The following is a 17,513-nucleotide window of genomic DNA, read 5'->3' as shown; positions in this document are numbered from 1 at the left end:
ATGTAAACTCAAAAGGAGTTTGTATGGACTAAAACAAGCACCAAGAGAATGGTATCATAAGTTTGATACATTCATGCAGTCTCAAGGTTTCCATAGAAGTCAAGTGGATCACTACTTGTACACTAAGAAGACAGCAGATAGCAGCCTGATTATCTTGGTCTTGTATGTAGATGACATGCTGATTGCTGGCAGGGATACTCATGCCTTAGACTCACTGAAGCAAAGTCTTCATGGCAGCTTTGACATTAAGGATCTTAGTGATGCAAATCACATTCTTGGCATGCGAATACTCAAAGATAGATTAAAAGGCTTACTCTATCTATCTCAACAGGAGTATATTTCCAAGGTTTTGTAGCGTTTCAATATGGAGGGGCGAAAAACAATCGGGGTTCCATATTGCCTCCATATGTGAAACTTAGTATAGAGGACAGCCCTACATTTGATAATAAGAAGGCTGAAAAAGCTAAGATACCATATGCTTCAGTTGTTGGCAATTTTATGTATGATATGGTTGCTACACGTCCTGACATTGCCTTTGCAGTAGGAGTGGTTAGTAGATACATGGCAACCCCTGGCAAGAAGCATTAAGATGCAGTGAAAGGTATTATGAGATACCTCAAAGGCACAAAGGAGTTGTACATCTGCTTTGAAAAGCAGAAGGCATCTGTTGTTGGCTTTACGGATGCAGACTATGCTAGTCATGCGGATTGCAGAAAGTCCACTTCTGGGTATGTGTTTACCTTCACAGGAGAAGCAGTCTCTTGGATCTCCAGGCTACAAAAGTATGTTGCATTGTCTACTACAGAGACAGAGTATGTAGCTGTCACTAAGGCATGCAAGGAGGCTTTATAGCTTTCATGTCTGGTGGGAGAGCTTGGCATTACAGAGTTACCTATTCTCCATTGTGATAGTCAGAGTGCTATCATGCTAGCACAGAATCCCGTCTTTCATGCAAAGACGAAGCACATACAAGTGAAGTATCACTTCATTAGAGATGTACTTGACAACAAGAGCATTGAGCTTGTCAAAGTTCATACAGATGATAATCCTGCAAACCTTCTCATGAAGGGTCTTCCAGCAGAGCGGTTTGCTCATTGCCGATAGATGATGGGAGTTGGATAGATATATGTATTTCAGCTTTGTACATACCTAGACTTAGCTAATTCTTTTCTCCTCTTAAGGCACACTGCCTTTAGGTGGGAGATTGTTGGGAATAAAGGCCCTCGTGCCTTTTAAATGTGCTTGGGTATAAACACACCCTTAGCACTTAAACTTCATATATATATCTATCTAAAAACCTAAAGAGGTACACTCGTCATTGAGGGAGAGGGTGGGCGAGAAACAACAGGAAACGATATAGCGGGGACAATGGAAGCAAAGGGCGGGACAGAGATGTACCCAAAAATCATGTTCACTCTCCTCACTACTCTACACACTCTCTCTCTCTGCTAGCAAGCATTGCATGTCTCGATCGTCGTGCCCTCTAGACTCGACAAAGGCTTACTAGTCATTAACGACAGCAAATAGCACTTGGATTAGCGGAGGAGATTGATGAATCTCAATTGTACTGCATCCATTTGCAATAAAAGATAAAGAAATACTAAAAGGGACATCAATTTTGGAGCCAACAAGCTGCCCATTGTCAAAGGTTTAAGAGGTAAAGTGTGACCCTATCCGAGGAGGAAGGCTAGTTTCAAACACTTTGGTCTCTGAAGGTCTAAGGAGGACTACATGCAGGTTTTGGTTACAAGGAGAGTAGGTGCAGCCATACTGCTGTTTGGAAAGCCTTCTGAATCTGCAGCCAAGCCTCCAAATCAACCATTTCTCATTCTCAATTATGCTGAGCAGGCAATCTATTTGTTTGCGCCACATGTTCCCCATAAATCTTTACTTGTTTCATGGGACTTCAATGGCTCAACTTTAGTAGGTATTATGGTCCACATTCAGCAGGAACTACAGCACAGACCACTGCCGCTTGCTGGACATCTCCCCGGTCACGACACAATAATACAAACATGCCAAGGATCACAATAGCTAATTGAACCTATCCTCTCCTGGCAGGATTACAACAATGAGCTGTTTCTATTTTGCTGTGAGCTGCCGCTACTATGCTGTTGTTTACAAATCTGTCTTCTTCATTTTTTCAGCTTTTCTTCAATGTACAGCAGATTTCTCTTTATCTATGACAGCCCATTTTCACTCCCCTCCAAGCCCGTCTAAACATGTAGGGATAAGAATCCTCTATGCTCCAACAGCATGTCTAACCAAGGACATTTTGGGCAGCCACTTGCTGGACATCTCCCTGGTCACAACACAATAATACAAACATGCCAAGGATCACAATAGCTAATTGAACCTATCCTCTCCTGGCAGGATTACAACAAAGAGCTGCTACTACTTTGCTGTGAGCTGCCTACTACTACGCTGTGGTTTACAAATCTGTCTTCTTCATTTTTTCAGCTTTTCTTCAATGTACAGCAGATTTCTCTTTATCTATGACAGCCCATTTTCACTCCCCTCCAAGCCCATCTAAACATGTAGGGATAAGAATCCTCTATGCTCCAACAGCATGTCTAACCAAGGACATTTTGGGCAGTATCAAATCAATAAGACTAAGTGTCCAACCCAAATTGCTGTCTCCCACTGTAGCAAGCACTTGAGCACATCCACTTTTAGACTTAATCTACAAGCATCTTCCTCCTCTGCTTCAGCTGCCCCCTGGTTTACCACCTTCTTCTTTTTTTTGCAATCTTTAAACAGAATAGTATAACTCCAGGAGCTGTTATCCCAGGCTATATGATGTTTATCCACAAGTAGTTTCATCAATACTTGCATAGATGCATTTCACATTTAAAATATCTTCATACTACACAATCCCAGGAATGAAAGTTTAAAAATACTTGCAAACAATAATGTGTGGTTATTTTGTGCATCTGTGGTCTCTCTTCTTGTTTTTAGTGGGTCTATTAAGCTTACATACCAGCAGCTTTAAGGCTGCAACACGTTTGTTAGTGCACACAGTTACTTTGTGACCATTGTCTCACGCCACAATGCTTGAATATTGACAACTCTACTCTTTACCCTGACTCCTGAGGTTTTACTTTCTTTGCATGAATGCACATGTAAAGTAAAGAGCAAGTAAAATTTGTTTGCAGGAATACCAGTATATATAAATAACCATCTCCTACTACCAATTGATTATTAGCATAACCCTAAGATACCATACAGCAGCCATAGCTCAATTAGCTCCTTTAAATGTCCTAACAGAAATGTAAACACATTACCTCTGAAATTGAAGTTAGAACTGTAAACTTCTTAATGGCAGTGTGTGTGTGTAAACAGCGCAGTATATATCGATGTGCTTCGCTCAAAAGACAACTGGTTATAACAAGCACCTTCTCAACAGGCATCTTGAGATCTTTGTTCCATTCCGATGCCTAAAACAAACACTTGAAACAGTTAATTGGAGGAGAAAGGGTGAAATACCCTATCAACATGCAAAATGTATATTCTGTTTCAAGCCATTAAGTTGGAGATCTGTAGGAGAGATCAGAAAACAACATGACTCCATGAGTAAGCATACATCTAGATAGCATTCTAACCCATTGCAAAATTATTTCCAAAATTTCAACAAAACACAAAAATTCTACTAGATGTTTGTGCTTTTTAAAGAGAATTTGATCGGCGGTAAATGATCTTGATTGCTCAAACAGGGTTCCTTTCCCTTTTTTTTATAACCACTTTGTATGCAATGAGCACCTTTGCTAAAAGCATGCAGAAAATGGCAACCTCTTGAACCTTATTGTTACAGAATGATTCTTGCTATCCTGATATTAGAAACTAAATTTACCAAGGAAAATTGGCCACATTAAAAACTCCTTTCACAATGTTCATTTCAAATGGACACTACTGATTAATCCAAATCCCCAGGCCCCCAATCTCTAACTTCACTACTTCCAACCTCTCTTTGCCCTTCTTGCATCCCTCTCCCTCTCTTCCCATTACCCCTCCAGCCTCCTTTCTCACCCTCCAGCCTCCTTTCTCACCCTTCCTTTCCTCTTTGTTTCCAGCCCCTCTTCCCTCTTTGTTTCCAGCCCCTCCCTTTCCTCTTTGTTTCCAGCCCCTCTTCCCTCTCTTCGCCTGTCCCGCTCCTTCCTGTCCTTCCCCTCCCCACCCTATGCCATCCCTCATCATGTCATACTTTCCTTCTCCGTCTCTCTGTCTTCTCTCTTTTTTTCCTCATATATGGAGAGACAGGATTTCATATGCCACACAGAAGTGGAGGACATTGGCAATGTGGACATAGAGGCAGACTCTTGACAGACTGATTGTGATGGCATGGGCTGCAGGTCAGCAGCTGCCACATGGCATCAAGTTAGCGGATTCCATCTCACTGGCAGGTCTGTGACTACAGGGAGGCCAGTAGGTTGGCTGCTGGGTTAGACCAGCTGACAAGAAGCAATCCCTCTCTCCCCATAAAAAAGGGGCTCCTTTACTACTATGAAATGTCAAGATATGCTAGGGCTTGCACTGAGAAAACACAAAATGTACGAACAAAACTAAAGCACAATAATTGAGACAAAAACGCACAGAGAGTAGAATATGATGAACAAATGAAATTTGAATATGAATGAGTGAAGAAGATGACGCAACAAATGAGATTCTCAAGGAGCTAAGATGTCCAACAGGTTGCTCAACTGCAAAACAGGCTGACTGTTGATGAACCGGCAGTAGCAATAGTAGATGAAGTGCTGGCAGCAAAAACGCAGAAATAGGAGCCACGATCAGGCTAGCATCAGCTTGAGGAGGTTAGACTGATGATGGATGATAATGGCAACAACTGTGAGAATGGGGATAAACAGAGATAACGACGGTGTGCACACAAAGTCCCTTTTATAGGGACTATTGGAGCCAGAAGAAGTCTCGTGTCATACAAAATGGCTAAATGCCTTTTGGGAGCTGTTTTGATGAGCCAAATAATGCTATAAAAATATGATAAATTAGAGGCAAGTTTTGGTGGCTCAAAATTAAACCCCCAGTTTTATCATCTGCCTCTCCTCTTCCAAATTCTGGCCGGCCATCTTCCATGTCAGTGTAGAACTTCAGCCATGTACTTCTCACCAATATTAAATGTCATCTTTGGAACAATTGTTTCCCTCTTACCACATTCTTTGATCTCAGTGTTGTCCACCTTGCATATTTGAGTGCTCATTGAGGAAGTAATTGAAGTAAGCCTCAAATATGGTATCAGAATCTAAGCTTCCCCTTGTGACAACAAGGCAACTGAAAATTGCAGACCAACATCAAGCCTGTAAATGATGGCAAATTGGACCAATCTTGCAACTTGATCAGTGTTCAATGGACAGCTGCGTACAGGCTTCCAATAAGAGGAAGTTGTTACAACCCTGAGTAATTTTGGGAAATTGTGACTATGCACTCCCTACACCTAATGTCTAGTAGTGGTAGGATAAAGAGACTGGTCATTATATAAGAATGTATAGTGGACAACATAGTTATTAGTCTGGATAGGAAGAGAACTCCGAGACGATTCATCTAACTATGAACTCAAATATGTTCCACAGCATTGTTGACATCACATGATGATATGGCATTTGATTTAATTATAGATCTTGAACAAGGAAGTGGCTTTCTAATTTTTAAAATTTAAGGAAATAAAATTTTTGAATTGAAAAAGTAAAAATGAAGTTGTCTTTGAGTTTTTCAAATTGTGTTTGCTGTTTTGATTTTTATTCCTCCACTTTTCCTGGCAAGAAAATCTCACGTCGCAGATTTGGCAAGGAAAACTCTATTTGAATCAATTCAGTCTGATTCTTCAATTGTGTTGGTTTTCTGCTTTGTCATGGAGGTTGGCTATACAATCACGGTGCCTGATCCTTCTTCTTTCTCATGTTAGGTGGACTGCTAAAGAAAGCCCGTGATCTCCTAAAGTGATTCACAAAGTTCAAGAAGGGGGATCAAGTAATTTTAATGCTCGGTGCCAAAAGACATTGTGAAACAAGCAAACCAATCGAAGGACTTGTCAAATGGAGGAGGTTAACCTTACACGAGGGGGAGAAACACCCCAACCTGTGTATATAACTGAAGATCTTATCAAGGAGGATGAAGCTAAACTTATCAGTCTGCACAAAGAAATTAAGATGTATTTTCTTGGAGCCACAAGGATTTAAAGGGAGTTCCGCCATGTATTCTCACTCATGCTATTCCTAGGAACTCTCATTACACAATGAATCCATCTTCATCACATTAGAGAAGAGCTTGATAAGCTCAGCTCTAAAATGTCAAATTCATCTATAAATTTGAGCATACGAACTAGATATCACTCATCATCATGGTATTCGAGAAAAATGGAAAATTTTAAGTGTGTGAACGACAAAAAGGTACACATGGCTACAAAGAGAGATCACTATCCATTGTTGAACATTGAACACGTGATCAAATGAGTAGTTGTTAAGGAAGCTTGTAGCTTCTTAGATGATTTCTCCTTATATAACCAATTACAAGCCTACCCAGACAATAGGCACAAGACAACCTTCACCATTGAATTGGGGGGTGTTTGTGTATATTGTTATGCCTTTTTGTTTGACCAATGCACCAACAACCTTCCAACATCTGATGTGCACTATATTCAAGGACATACTAAGAAAAACGGCTCAAAGTATTTGGTGATCACCTCTACATTAGTTCTCTTGGGAAGAGCACTTAAAGAAATTATGATTAGGCTTTGCAAGGTGTCGCTAGTACCATCACTTAAAATGGGTTAAACATGGACTCATCTTGGGTCATGTGGTTTTCAAGAACAATAGCAAGTGATACTATGGAGATATGGGTTATTATGAATAGACCTCCACTCAATTATCTGAAATGGATTTAATGCTTCTCAAGCCACGCAGATTATTAGAAATTATGCTAGCTATTGCAAGTCCATTTTACAAGCTCCTTATAATCTAGAGTGCACCAAAGAAGGGCATGTTGCTTAGGAAACACACAAAAAAGGCTCTTACAATAGCACTGATCTTACAAGCCCAAGATTGGTCAATAATGGTCCATGTTCATATTGAGGCATCCAAAGTAGCAATTTAAGTAGCACTTAAAAAATTATTCTATAATTGAGAGGGAAGGACTAGGAATGGGGTATATAGGAAATAAGTTTTGAGACTACTTGCTAGCACCGCCATTAACCTTTTTCATAGACCTTCAAGCATTGCTTTGGTGAAAAAACCATGTGCTTCAAAAGGATTGTGATATGGATACTACTTCTATTAGAATGTATGCCTCATCAACTAGCTCATCAAGACCCTCTCCTACTTGGTGGAAAAAGGGGAGATGTTCCAAGATGGGGTGTGGGTGTTAGGCTAAAAAGGGTGCATTATGAGTTAAATCTTCATTAGTTCATTTTAAACAGCCCCAAAACTGAAAATTGCCAATGTTTCTATGTCTCATAAGCAAAAACCCAAACTTCTGGTTGGATCCACATCTATACATAAAGAGGCTGCCTAGCCACTTGGTCACTCCTATTATGCATATATTGACACTCCATTAGGTTGCTGCCATCATCCACTCCTGTCTACACCCCTTCATCCATCGATATCTCAATTTAAGGTGCAGCCAGCCATCACCCAGCTGCCAAGCAACCTGTCAAGACATCCTCTACTGCTGTGTTTGCTGCAGATGCTTCATAAACAACCTGTCCACATCACTCTACAGCTGTCACCAGCCTTTCGGGCTGCATTTCCACTTGTTCTGAGCAGCATGACTGCTGACATCAACATCTCTGCAGTCGCCAGCACTTGCAGACACAGCGGGAGGCTGAGTTTTCAGCACACTGCAGCCATCTGCAACATAGATATTATCTTCAACCTGCTGCCCATCTTTTGGAGCTGTTCGGTTTGCATTTTCCAGTTGCAACCTGGCACTTTCTTGTGAGAGTGCGCAACAGAAGAAGGAACACGAACACACACACACACACAGAAAGAGAGCAGAAAATGAAGGAAGAAACACTGCACTGACCGAAATGAATGCTGAATACAAAGCTGTGGGCTGATCAGTCCCTGCACACAGCCCGGAGCATCAATGAGGGCAGAAATGCACACTAAAACAGCAACACACTAGGCTAGCAGAGCTCCTCTGTTTCCTACCAGACTCTGGAGCTCACAACTAGGAGATGACAGACTGACATACAAAATAGGGCAGGCTAGCACCCCCTCTCAGATCCTGGAAGGGTTTGAAGACCTAACAATCTCATGTGATAAAGCAAAGAAGCGTAAGACAAAGGCTTCGTGAAGAGATCAGCCGCATTGTCCGCCATGGGATAGTAGGCCACCGCCAACTCCGAATCCACAATCCGCTCTCGAACATAGTGATACTGAACCTCAATGTGCTTCGTACGGGCATGAAACACCGGGTTCTTAGCCAGAGCAAGGGCACTCTGGTTGTCCATGAGTGGCTCCGTAGGTCTTGTCTGTGGAAGGCCAATCTCCGCCAACATACGACAGAGCCAAACTGCTAGAGCAAGGGCACTTTGGTTGTCCACACGTAGCTCTGTAGGTCTTGTCTGTGGAAAGACAATCTCCGCTAACATACGACAGAGCCGAATCGCCTCCATAGCGGTCAAACATAAGGCTCGATACTCAACCTCTGTAGAAGAAAGAGACACAGTAGGCTGCTTCTTGCTACTCCAAGAGACAGCTCTTGATTCAAGGGAAAATGCATAACCTATAGTGGATCGTCTCGAAGCCACATCACCTACCCAATTAGAATCACTCCATCCAGAAGGAGTGACCCCCTCACAATACATGATCCCGTAGGATCGAGTCCCCTGCAAATACAGGACATGCAAGCCAGCCCACAGTGATCCTCTGTGGGAGTCTGCATGAAAGAAGACAACAAAGCCACCACAAAAGAGATATCCGGTGGAGTGTAGATAAGTCAGATAAAAGAGCCAACAAGGCACCTGTAACGGGTGGAATCAGTAAGGGGAACTCCATCTGCCACAAGCTTGGACTCAAGGTCCATAGGGCAAGAAATAGGCCTACACTCGGCCATACAAAACTCCGAAAGAAGCTCGAAGATGTACCTGTGCTACAAGATAAAAATGCCCTATGCCATCTAATAGATCTCCAATCCAACAAAGAAGTGGAGGATCCCAAGATTCGTCATGTCAAACTCCTACCGAAGAATAGTCCGAGTGTGATCCACCTCCTGAGTCGTCAACAATCAGCATCAGATACTTGGCCTTCCCTAGGGAGGCCGTGCCCATAGGTCCGCAAAGATCTGTATGAACCAACTCCATTGTAGAAGAAGCCCTCCTAGAAGCAACTTGTGGGTGAGGCTGCCTATGTTGCTTGCCCCTCAAGCAATTGGGATATAAAGTGTGCAGAGGAGGGAAATCAAGGAGTCTCTCCACCATCTTCCTCCAAGAAGCCTGCCGAATCACATCAAAGTTTAGATGCCCATAACGAGCATGCCAAAGCAGCCCAAGCTCGCGGGAATCCCTCGCAGCTAAGGCTGTGAACTTGTAGAACCCACCCTCTTGTGTACCTATCCAAAGAGCTACACCTATAGAAGAATCCTCCATAGTGTCTGCATCCTCGGTGAAAATGACTCGGGTACCTAGCTGTGTAAGACCATGGGCAGACAAGAGGTTAAAACACAAATCAGGTACATAAAGAACTTTGGCGGAAGAACACCGTCTGTCTGAGAACAAAGGTAAAGTCCCCATGCCTCAAACAAGGACAGTAGAATTGTCACCAATGGTCACAGTGCCCCCTCTGGAACATACATCCTAAAGCCAATCCTTCCTGAAGGTAATGTGAGAAGATGCTCCGTTGTCCACAAGCCAAGGCTTCTCCTAAGTGGTAGAAGCTAGGGTTGTATCCTCCATCTCAAACAAATGTACAAAGGTAGACTCTGTGGTAGCGGGGGTAGCCTTCGAATCCTTCTCCTTCGGCTTCAAATGAGGGTACTTCTGCCAACACTTCTCTTCAGGGTGAGTGCCCTTCCCACAATGTGGGTACTTGGGCTTCTTCTCCTTCGAATCCTTCTTGTCCTTGGCCTTCTCCTTCTACTTCTTCTTCTTCTTTCTACCACCTATACTTGCAGTAAAAGCCTTGATGGAGCCAGAACCACTGGCCCCAATCTCTCTGAGTCGCTCGTCATACTCCAAGACAAGCAGTGAAAGCTCCTCCCATAAGAGTGTCTTGCGGGTCCTTGAGGTGATAAAGCTGGTGTAGAAGACATCAAACCGAGGAGATGGCAGCTGAGTCAAAAGAATCATAGCCATGTCTTCACAGGAGATCTTCCGTCCAAGAGAGGCAAGCTCACCCCTCATATCCTCCATATTCATGATGTGCTCCTTCCAAAGAGGGAGAATCATCAAGACTGAGCAGCTGCAACTTCTTCTCAAAGAGATCTTGTGGGCAAACGTCTTGTGCTGATACAAAGACGCAAGCTTCGCCCACACTTCTGCCGCAGTCTGCAACCTGCAAACATGCATAAGAACAAAATCCTATAGACTCATGAAGAGAAAGGAACATGCTCGAGAGTTGAGCTGATCCCATAAGGCAACATGGTCCATGGAGACCCTATCAGCAAGGTCCTCCTTGGGACGAGTAATAGGTGAAGAAACAAGCGCCCATAGACTGAAAGTGTCAAGGATGCGCTCCACCTTGCATGACCATAGGGAATAGTTGGAACCATCCAACTTGTCTTCCTTGGGAAATGAAGGGAGAATGGGTACCTATATAGAGGGAATTGAGGAAGGCATGTAAACATCCGATGGATGCTTCTCCGATCGGGCCTTCACAGTAGATGGAGCCCTCTGAAAGACCTGGACAAAAGGACGGGATCGAGAAGGCTCATCCTGTCTACGATCATGAGACTCCAGATAGTCATGCCTCCGTTCAGAGGAGTGGCGAGAAAGAAGCTCCTCCTTTGAGTCATCAAAGCCTGAAAACCGGTAAGACATCCTTCAAATCTGTAATCACCAAGCAATCTACAACAGAAGACAAGTAGAATGGGTCACCTGCTCGAGAGAGACTACAGTAAATGCTGTCGCCTGCAAAAGGAGAGAGAAAAATTTGCCGACTGGAGAGAAAAACTGTCATTTGTCCTCGAAATGAAGTCACCTCCTCTTTAGTTGATGTTGCAAAGCCCCAAAGGGCTGCGTTTGATGAAAACACAGGCTGCAACCACCAAAATAGTTGTCGCCTCCACCTCCAAGAAGAAAAACGCAGGTTGCAGAGGCTGTGTTTGAGCCTAGAGCTGCACCGCCGCCTTGGCTGCAATGAGTGCAGAAAGGGCTGATTGGATGGTTGGTGCACTCCTTTGCAATGGAAGCTCTCCTCCATGCTCTCAGTTAGGCGATGATACCATGTGTGAGAGCAGAACAAAAGAAGGAACACGAAGAGAGAGAGAGAGAGAGAGAGAGAGAGAAATTTATATTAACATCTACAAAAGGCCAAGTTGGCCTATGAGACCAAAAGGTGATACAAAATGTCTGGGAAGTTTTCCAAGTCCCAATAAAGCTACTATCTAGTGTTATGGTGAACTAGGTGAGTAGGTACAAAATGGTATACAGACTTCGATACAATCTAGATGCACTTCAAGTGCAATGTGGAATTGCTCATGGAGCATGGTCATCTAAAGATGTCCCACATGGGCCTGTCTAGCATGGAGAGGTTGAAGCGGCGGGGTATGGCTCCACAGTGGCGTTGTAGTATCTGTTGTATTTGTAGGTGATGTCTCCTGCGGGGGCGTGGGCCTGCTAGGTGCAGGTGGCGAGCTCAACCTCTCTTTGTAGCTCTATCCAAGGTGACTCCTCAGGGTGGGACCACTGGTCGGTTGGCTACAGTCTTCGTTCTAGAGGGGGTGGCCGAGGGTCTATAGAACTCTTGGAGGGTGCGTTGCTGTGTGTTTCCGGCTGTTTAGTCCTGAACTCGTAGAAGGTGGTCTCTATGTCGGCATAGCTCCAAGAGGAAGAGCCCGAGGCATTTCTGGTCGAGGAAGTCTAGTGTTTGGGAGCGTGACCTGAATCCCTCCTTGAAGAGACAGTGGAAGCGGCCTCTGATCTCATAGTATACTAGGCATCTACATATGTAATGTTCTTCTGTCTCTTGCTCCAACTAACAAAGTTGGCAAATCCTGTCTGTAACGTGGTAAACCGACTGACGAAGAGCAAAATCACTCGCAAAACAATCCAACGATCTTGAAAACAGTGACACGAGACATTCGTTTCTCCTCCCAACCACGCCTAGATAAGTGTTGGCACCTCTCTCCCCGTTTCCTCTGCCAGCCGTCCGCTTCAGGTGAGTCCTCTTGGACTCTCTTACTCTCTAGGCTCCCCTTGACCCCGTTCGGGTGCCCAAGGCCCCCGGACGGTCATCCCTCACGCCTGTCTCCCATAATTTACCTTATTAATGTAACATTTCCTTCCCCTTAAGAATCGGTTTCGTCCTCAAAAACGATACTTGGAAGGTCCAACTGTAAATTGGGAAACCTTTTCCTTAGGGTACTTACTTGCTTCCATGTTGAGCTTTCTTTTGAACAATCTTTCCACTTAACCAAACATTCTTAATAAATAGTATTCCTTGTTCGTCTGTTACGAACATTTAATATTCTTTCTGGTTCATGTGGATTAGATTGGTCATCTAATAGCTCCTCAATGTTATCATTTAAGATCAAATTATCCAAATCACCCAGCTTCCTCCTTAACTTAAATGAAAAATTGGATGTATTTTACTACTAGCAGGTAGTTGGAGCTTGTAAGCATGTTCTCCCACCTTTTTAAGTATTGTGAAAGGACCACAATACCTGGGTGAAAGCTTTGGACATTGTCCCGTTTTCATGGTTTTAGTTTGTTAATTCCCTGTTATGGGCAGCACAGAACAAACCATGAAGTTACAAATAATCTACCAAAGAGTATCTTCAACGTCCTTTCAAGGCAAGAGTGTTTAGATGCAGCATTTTCAAGAGTATGTAGAGCATATTCTCATCATAAATCATAAGAGTAAAACTTGGAATATCAAAAATCAGCCCAAAGATTGTAGTGGGCTGAATATGACAGGTTTTAAATCAGTATTTTAATATCTACCAAAAAACTCTTCTTGGTAGGGAGGAGAGACTTCATCAAGCTGTAGTTATGTAAGAAATTGCCCTTCTTTTCTTCTACATAAATACATTTTCCTATTGATCCGTACAAGAGATGCCTTGAAGAACATAGATTCAACCCATAATCTTAATATTTTCTTGAGCAAATTTTAACATATTATTCATATCCTCCAAAAAGTCCTTGGCTGCCTGAACCTTTTCCTTATGCAGTCCCACTGCATGAGGAGCTCTGGGCTGAAACCCATACATTAACATAAATGGACTATATCCAGTGGAAGAGGGCTTGGCACTATTATGTGCAAACTCTGCTATCAGTAGATAGTCTTCCCAATTAGTTTGCCTTTTACTTACATATGCCCTGAGCATATCTTCAAGGATTTGGTCAACCCTTTCAGCTTGCCCATCACTTTGCGGGTGGTCCGCCGTACTCATGCTAAGTTTAGTATCCAACTTCCTAAATACTGCACGCCAAAATTGGCTATCAAATTTTCTATCCCGATCAGAAACTATATTTGCCGGAAGGCCATACAATCGGTATATATTCTCTATGAACAATCTAGCCAATTCTGGTGTTTTAACATCAGTTGAAGTTGGAATAAACCTAGCCATTTTGGTTAACCTATCCACAATCACCCACACAGAGTCATGTCCCCTCTATGTTCTAGGTAATGCAACAATAAAGTCCATGGAGATACTCTCCCATTTTCCCGAAGGAATCTCTAATGGGTGGAGAAGTCCTCCCATTTTCAGTCTTTCAGCTTTATTAACCTGGCATTTATTACATTTGACCACATAGTCAAGGACATCCTTATTCATTCCAAGCCAATAAGAACTGCCTTTTAATAAGACTATAAGTCTTATTAACTCCTGGATGTTCCGCGCTAGGGGTATCATGACACTCAAAGAGTATCTGGCGCCTTATTTCTTTATCTTTCGGGACACATACCCTACCCTTGTAGAGTTGGTAAAATTCTTCCACTTGAATTCCATTTAAGCAACCCTTGATGCTCCATTTCCTTATTGAACATCCTTAGATATTCTTTCCTCGGTGGAAGCCCTTCCATTTGGATCCCCATTTTCTATTGCTTCCCATATGTTGGAATATGCCGGATCAACTTGGCATTTCCCTTTTAAGGATTCAAGCAAATCAGAAGTGAACTGAGTAAAACTCAATTCATTTATGATGGGCATTCTGCTAAGTGCATCAACCACTATATTATAATTCCCTTTTCTATACCTTATCTCATAGTCGAACTCTTGGAGGAGTTCGGCCCATCTGGCTTTACGTCCTTGTAGATCCAGTTGGTCATTAAGCCACTTAATGCTTTCATGATCCGACAAGACCAAAAGTTTGGCACCGTACAAATAGTGCCTCCATTTCTTCATTACATGTACTATTGCATACAGCTCTCTCTCATAAACAGAATAATTCCGTTTTTCCATCGGCTTCAACCACAAATGGTTTATTGGGATCCACAATTAATAATACTGGAGCTGTAGCAATAGCTACCTTAAGTTTTTGAAAACTTTCAATTTGGTCTGTTCCCCAATTAAAGCTCTTCCCTTTCCCTTTAAGTTGGTCTGTCATTGGAACATCTATTTTGGCATAATCTCGAATGAATCTACGATAAAATCCAGATAATCCTGGGAAGATCTGCAGCTCTTCCAGGTTCCTTGGAGATGGCCATTCAATAATTGCCTTTACTTTTTCTGGATCCATCTTGATTCCCTCTTTCGAGATAATATGCCCCAAATATTTGACCTCTTATGCGAAGAATTCACATTTAGTTTTCTTCGCATAAAGGAAATGTGTTCTTAACAATTGGAATACTAATCGTAAGTGTTCCAAATGTTCTTCTCTTGATTTACTAAAGATCAAGATATCATCCAAAAAGACTACTACAAAATTTCCTAGATAGGACCGTAACACACTGTTCATCAGCTTCATCAAAGTAGCTGGTGCATTAGTGAGGCCAAAAGGCATCACCAAAAAATCATAATGCCCGTATCTAGTACGAAATGCTGTCTTAGGAACATCCTGTGCCTTAATTCTTACTTGGTGATAGCCTGATCTTAAGTCTATCTTTGTGAAGAATTTTGCCCCTTGTAATTGATCAAAAAGATCTTCCATTATGGGCATAGGAAATTTATTCTTCACTGTTATCTTGTTAAGTGCTCTATAATCAACACAAAGTCGCATAAAACTATCTTTTTTCTTTACCAATAAAATTGGCGAAGCCCAAGGTGAATTGCTCGGTTGTATAAACCCTTTATCAAGGTAATCATTAATTTGTCTTTCAACTTCTTTGTGATGTGTTTCACTTAACTTATAAGGTGGTTTAGAAATAGGGTGTGTATCCTTATTTGTGTCAATTGGGTGATTTATATCACCCCTATCTGGTGGAAGGCCACTTGTAAATCAAAAGGAAACACATCTTTAAATTCATCTAATAAACCACTTAATTCATTACTTACATTTAACTCACAAACATAAGAAAATTGTTGCTTTATATTACAGAAAGTAAAAGTGTTTTGCACAGGAAGAGACCATAACATATATACCTCACAAGCTTTTTTCTTTATCAGCTTCTGAACTTCAGTGGAACACAATAAAGGATCATCAGATACTTCATGTTCACCTTGAATCACAAAAAACTTACCATCCCTTTCAAATTCCAGTGTATTATGATGATAACTACGTTTTAAGGATGGTTCCAATCCCCATAGCCACTCCCTCCCTAAAGCAATATCGGCTCTTTCCATATTCATAATTTGGAAATCAAGTTTATCTTTATATCCTTGGATCTCAATTTCCAAATTGGATACCATTGTATCCCATATTTTATTATCCTGACCTTGCATCATACGAACAACATATTGATACCCACTCTTTTGTTGGGGAAGTTTCAATTTTTTAACAAGTGCATAATTTATGAAATTGTGGGTAGCAGAGTCATCAATCATGACTCTAACCCTCTTTCCAACTATCAATCCATGCACTCTAACTAAATCATGTGGCCCAAAAGTAGGCTGCCACATAGAAGTTGACATACAACACCTATGTTGTACATCCTTGTGCAAAACCTCTAAAGATTTATACTTTTCATGCCCCTTTAATTCTAGGGTCTACACTACATGGATTTGTTTTTCTTTTCCCTTGCCCTTGTCCTTATCCTTTCCTTTATCTTCCCCCTTTTTCCTTTGAGGGCAATTCCAAGCAACATGGTTAGGGGATAGGCAATTGAAACACAGTCTTTCTTTTTTGGCCTTATCAAAGTTATCTTGACTTAACTTTGGCCTTACATATTGTTTCTTTTCAAAGGGTTGTTTCTTGCCCTTAAGAAATGGCATTTTCCTTTTAAATTTGCCTACAAATTTTGAGGTTTCCAATTCTTTAGTCTTGGGCTCCGTATCAGTGAGACTAGTGAGTGTACCTGGACGCGTACTATCTTCATTGATTAATGCAAATTTAATTGCCTCTTCAAGCATCTTAGATGAACTCGTTTTCACTTCCTTTTTACAGGCCTTATCTAGTCCCCTAATGAATCCTCGTCTTTTGAAATTCATCTATTCCTTCCAATTTGAGGATTATCTCACGATATTCCTCCAAATATGTCAGTAGGGGTCTTCCCTTTTGTCTGACATAATCCCAATCTTCCCAATTTCTTTCCATTCCATTTTCAAGAAGGAATTCTTTCAAAAAGACCAATTCAAATTGAGCCCAAGTTTCAGGTATTTTATTTGCCTCCTTTAAAGTTCGCCACCATTTATACGCCTTTGGTCCCAAAGTTAAACTGGCCTCCAGCGCTTGGAGATGTGGTGGAGTATTTTTAAGTTTGTGTAATCCTCCCATTTTTGGAGAAAATTAAATTTAGTGTCTTTATTTATATCTTTTTCCTCCCTGTGAAACTGACGGGGTTTCGTATCTTTTAAGACTGGATTATCCCTCAACTTTTGGTGGGGTTCTTTAGGTTCTCGCATAGTCACATCCAAATCTTTCAATGAAGATCAAATATCCGAGGTTTCTAACCTATTTTTATCCCTTTCTAGTAATAAAGTTAATTGAGATTTTATTTATTCTCGTGTGGCAAAAAATTCTTCCCATTGCTCTTCTTGTATCTCCGTTTCATGGGGATCTACCATAGGGTGGTCCCCAGAACTAGAACCCTCAATTACTCCCTCTCTCCCTTTCCCCTCCATTAATACATTGGAATTGGAAAGCAAATATAAGAAATTTGCGTACAAAGTGAAGTACTTCCCAGGTTATAGTGATAGGGCAGCTGTTGATGGCTTTTAGTAATAACCCGAAGAGTGAGGAATAGTTCGTCTTTCCCAAAACTGAGCCAGTCACGTTAAAAAATAAAGCCTGCTGGCAGGAACAACGAATA

General features: G+C 41.9%; 1 protein-coding gene across 5 annotated transcripts in view; it reads right to left on the bottom strand.

The window, feature by feature from the left end:
- Nucleotides 1-17,513, bottom strand: part of LOC148010729 (vesicle docking protein) — a 79,373-nt gene that overhangs the window by 43,111 nt on the left and 18,749 nt on the right. For all 5 annotated transcript variants that reach the window (XM_087671249.1, XM_087671250.1, XM_087671248.1 and 2 more), the window contains exon 3: nucleotides 3,285-3,437. In XM_087671249.1, coding sequence (XP_087527375.1) covers nucleotides 3,285-3,437 — 153 coding nt within the window. The remainder of the gene's footprint in view (nucleotides 1-3,284; nucleotides 3,438-17,513) is intronic.

This window comes from Lygodium microphyllum, chromosome 29 (genome assembly GCF_053477565.2).
Source record: "Lygodium microphyllum isolate KBCC chromosome 29, Lygodium_microphyllum_v1.1.10, whole genome shotgun sequence".
NCBI lineage: Eukaryota > Viridiplantae > Streptophyta > Polypodiopsida > Schizaeales > Lygodiaceae > Lygodium > Lygodium microphyllum.
This window is presented reverse-complemented; position numbering and strand designations above follow the sequence as displayed.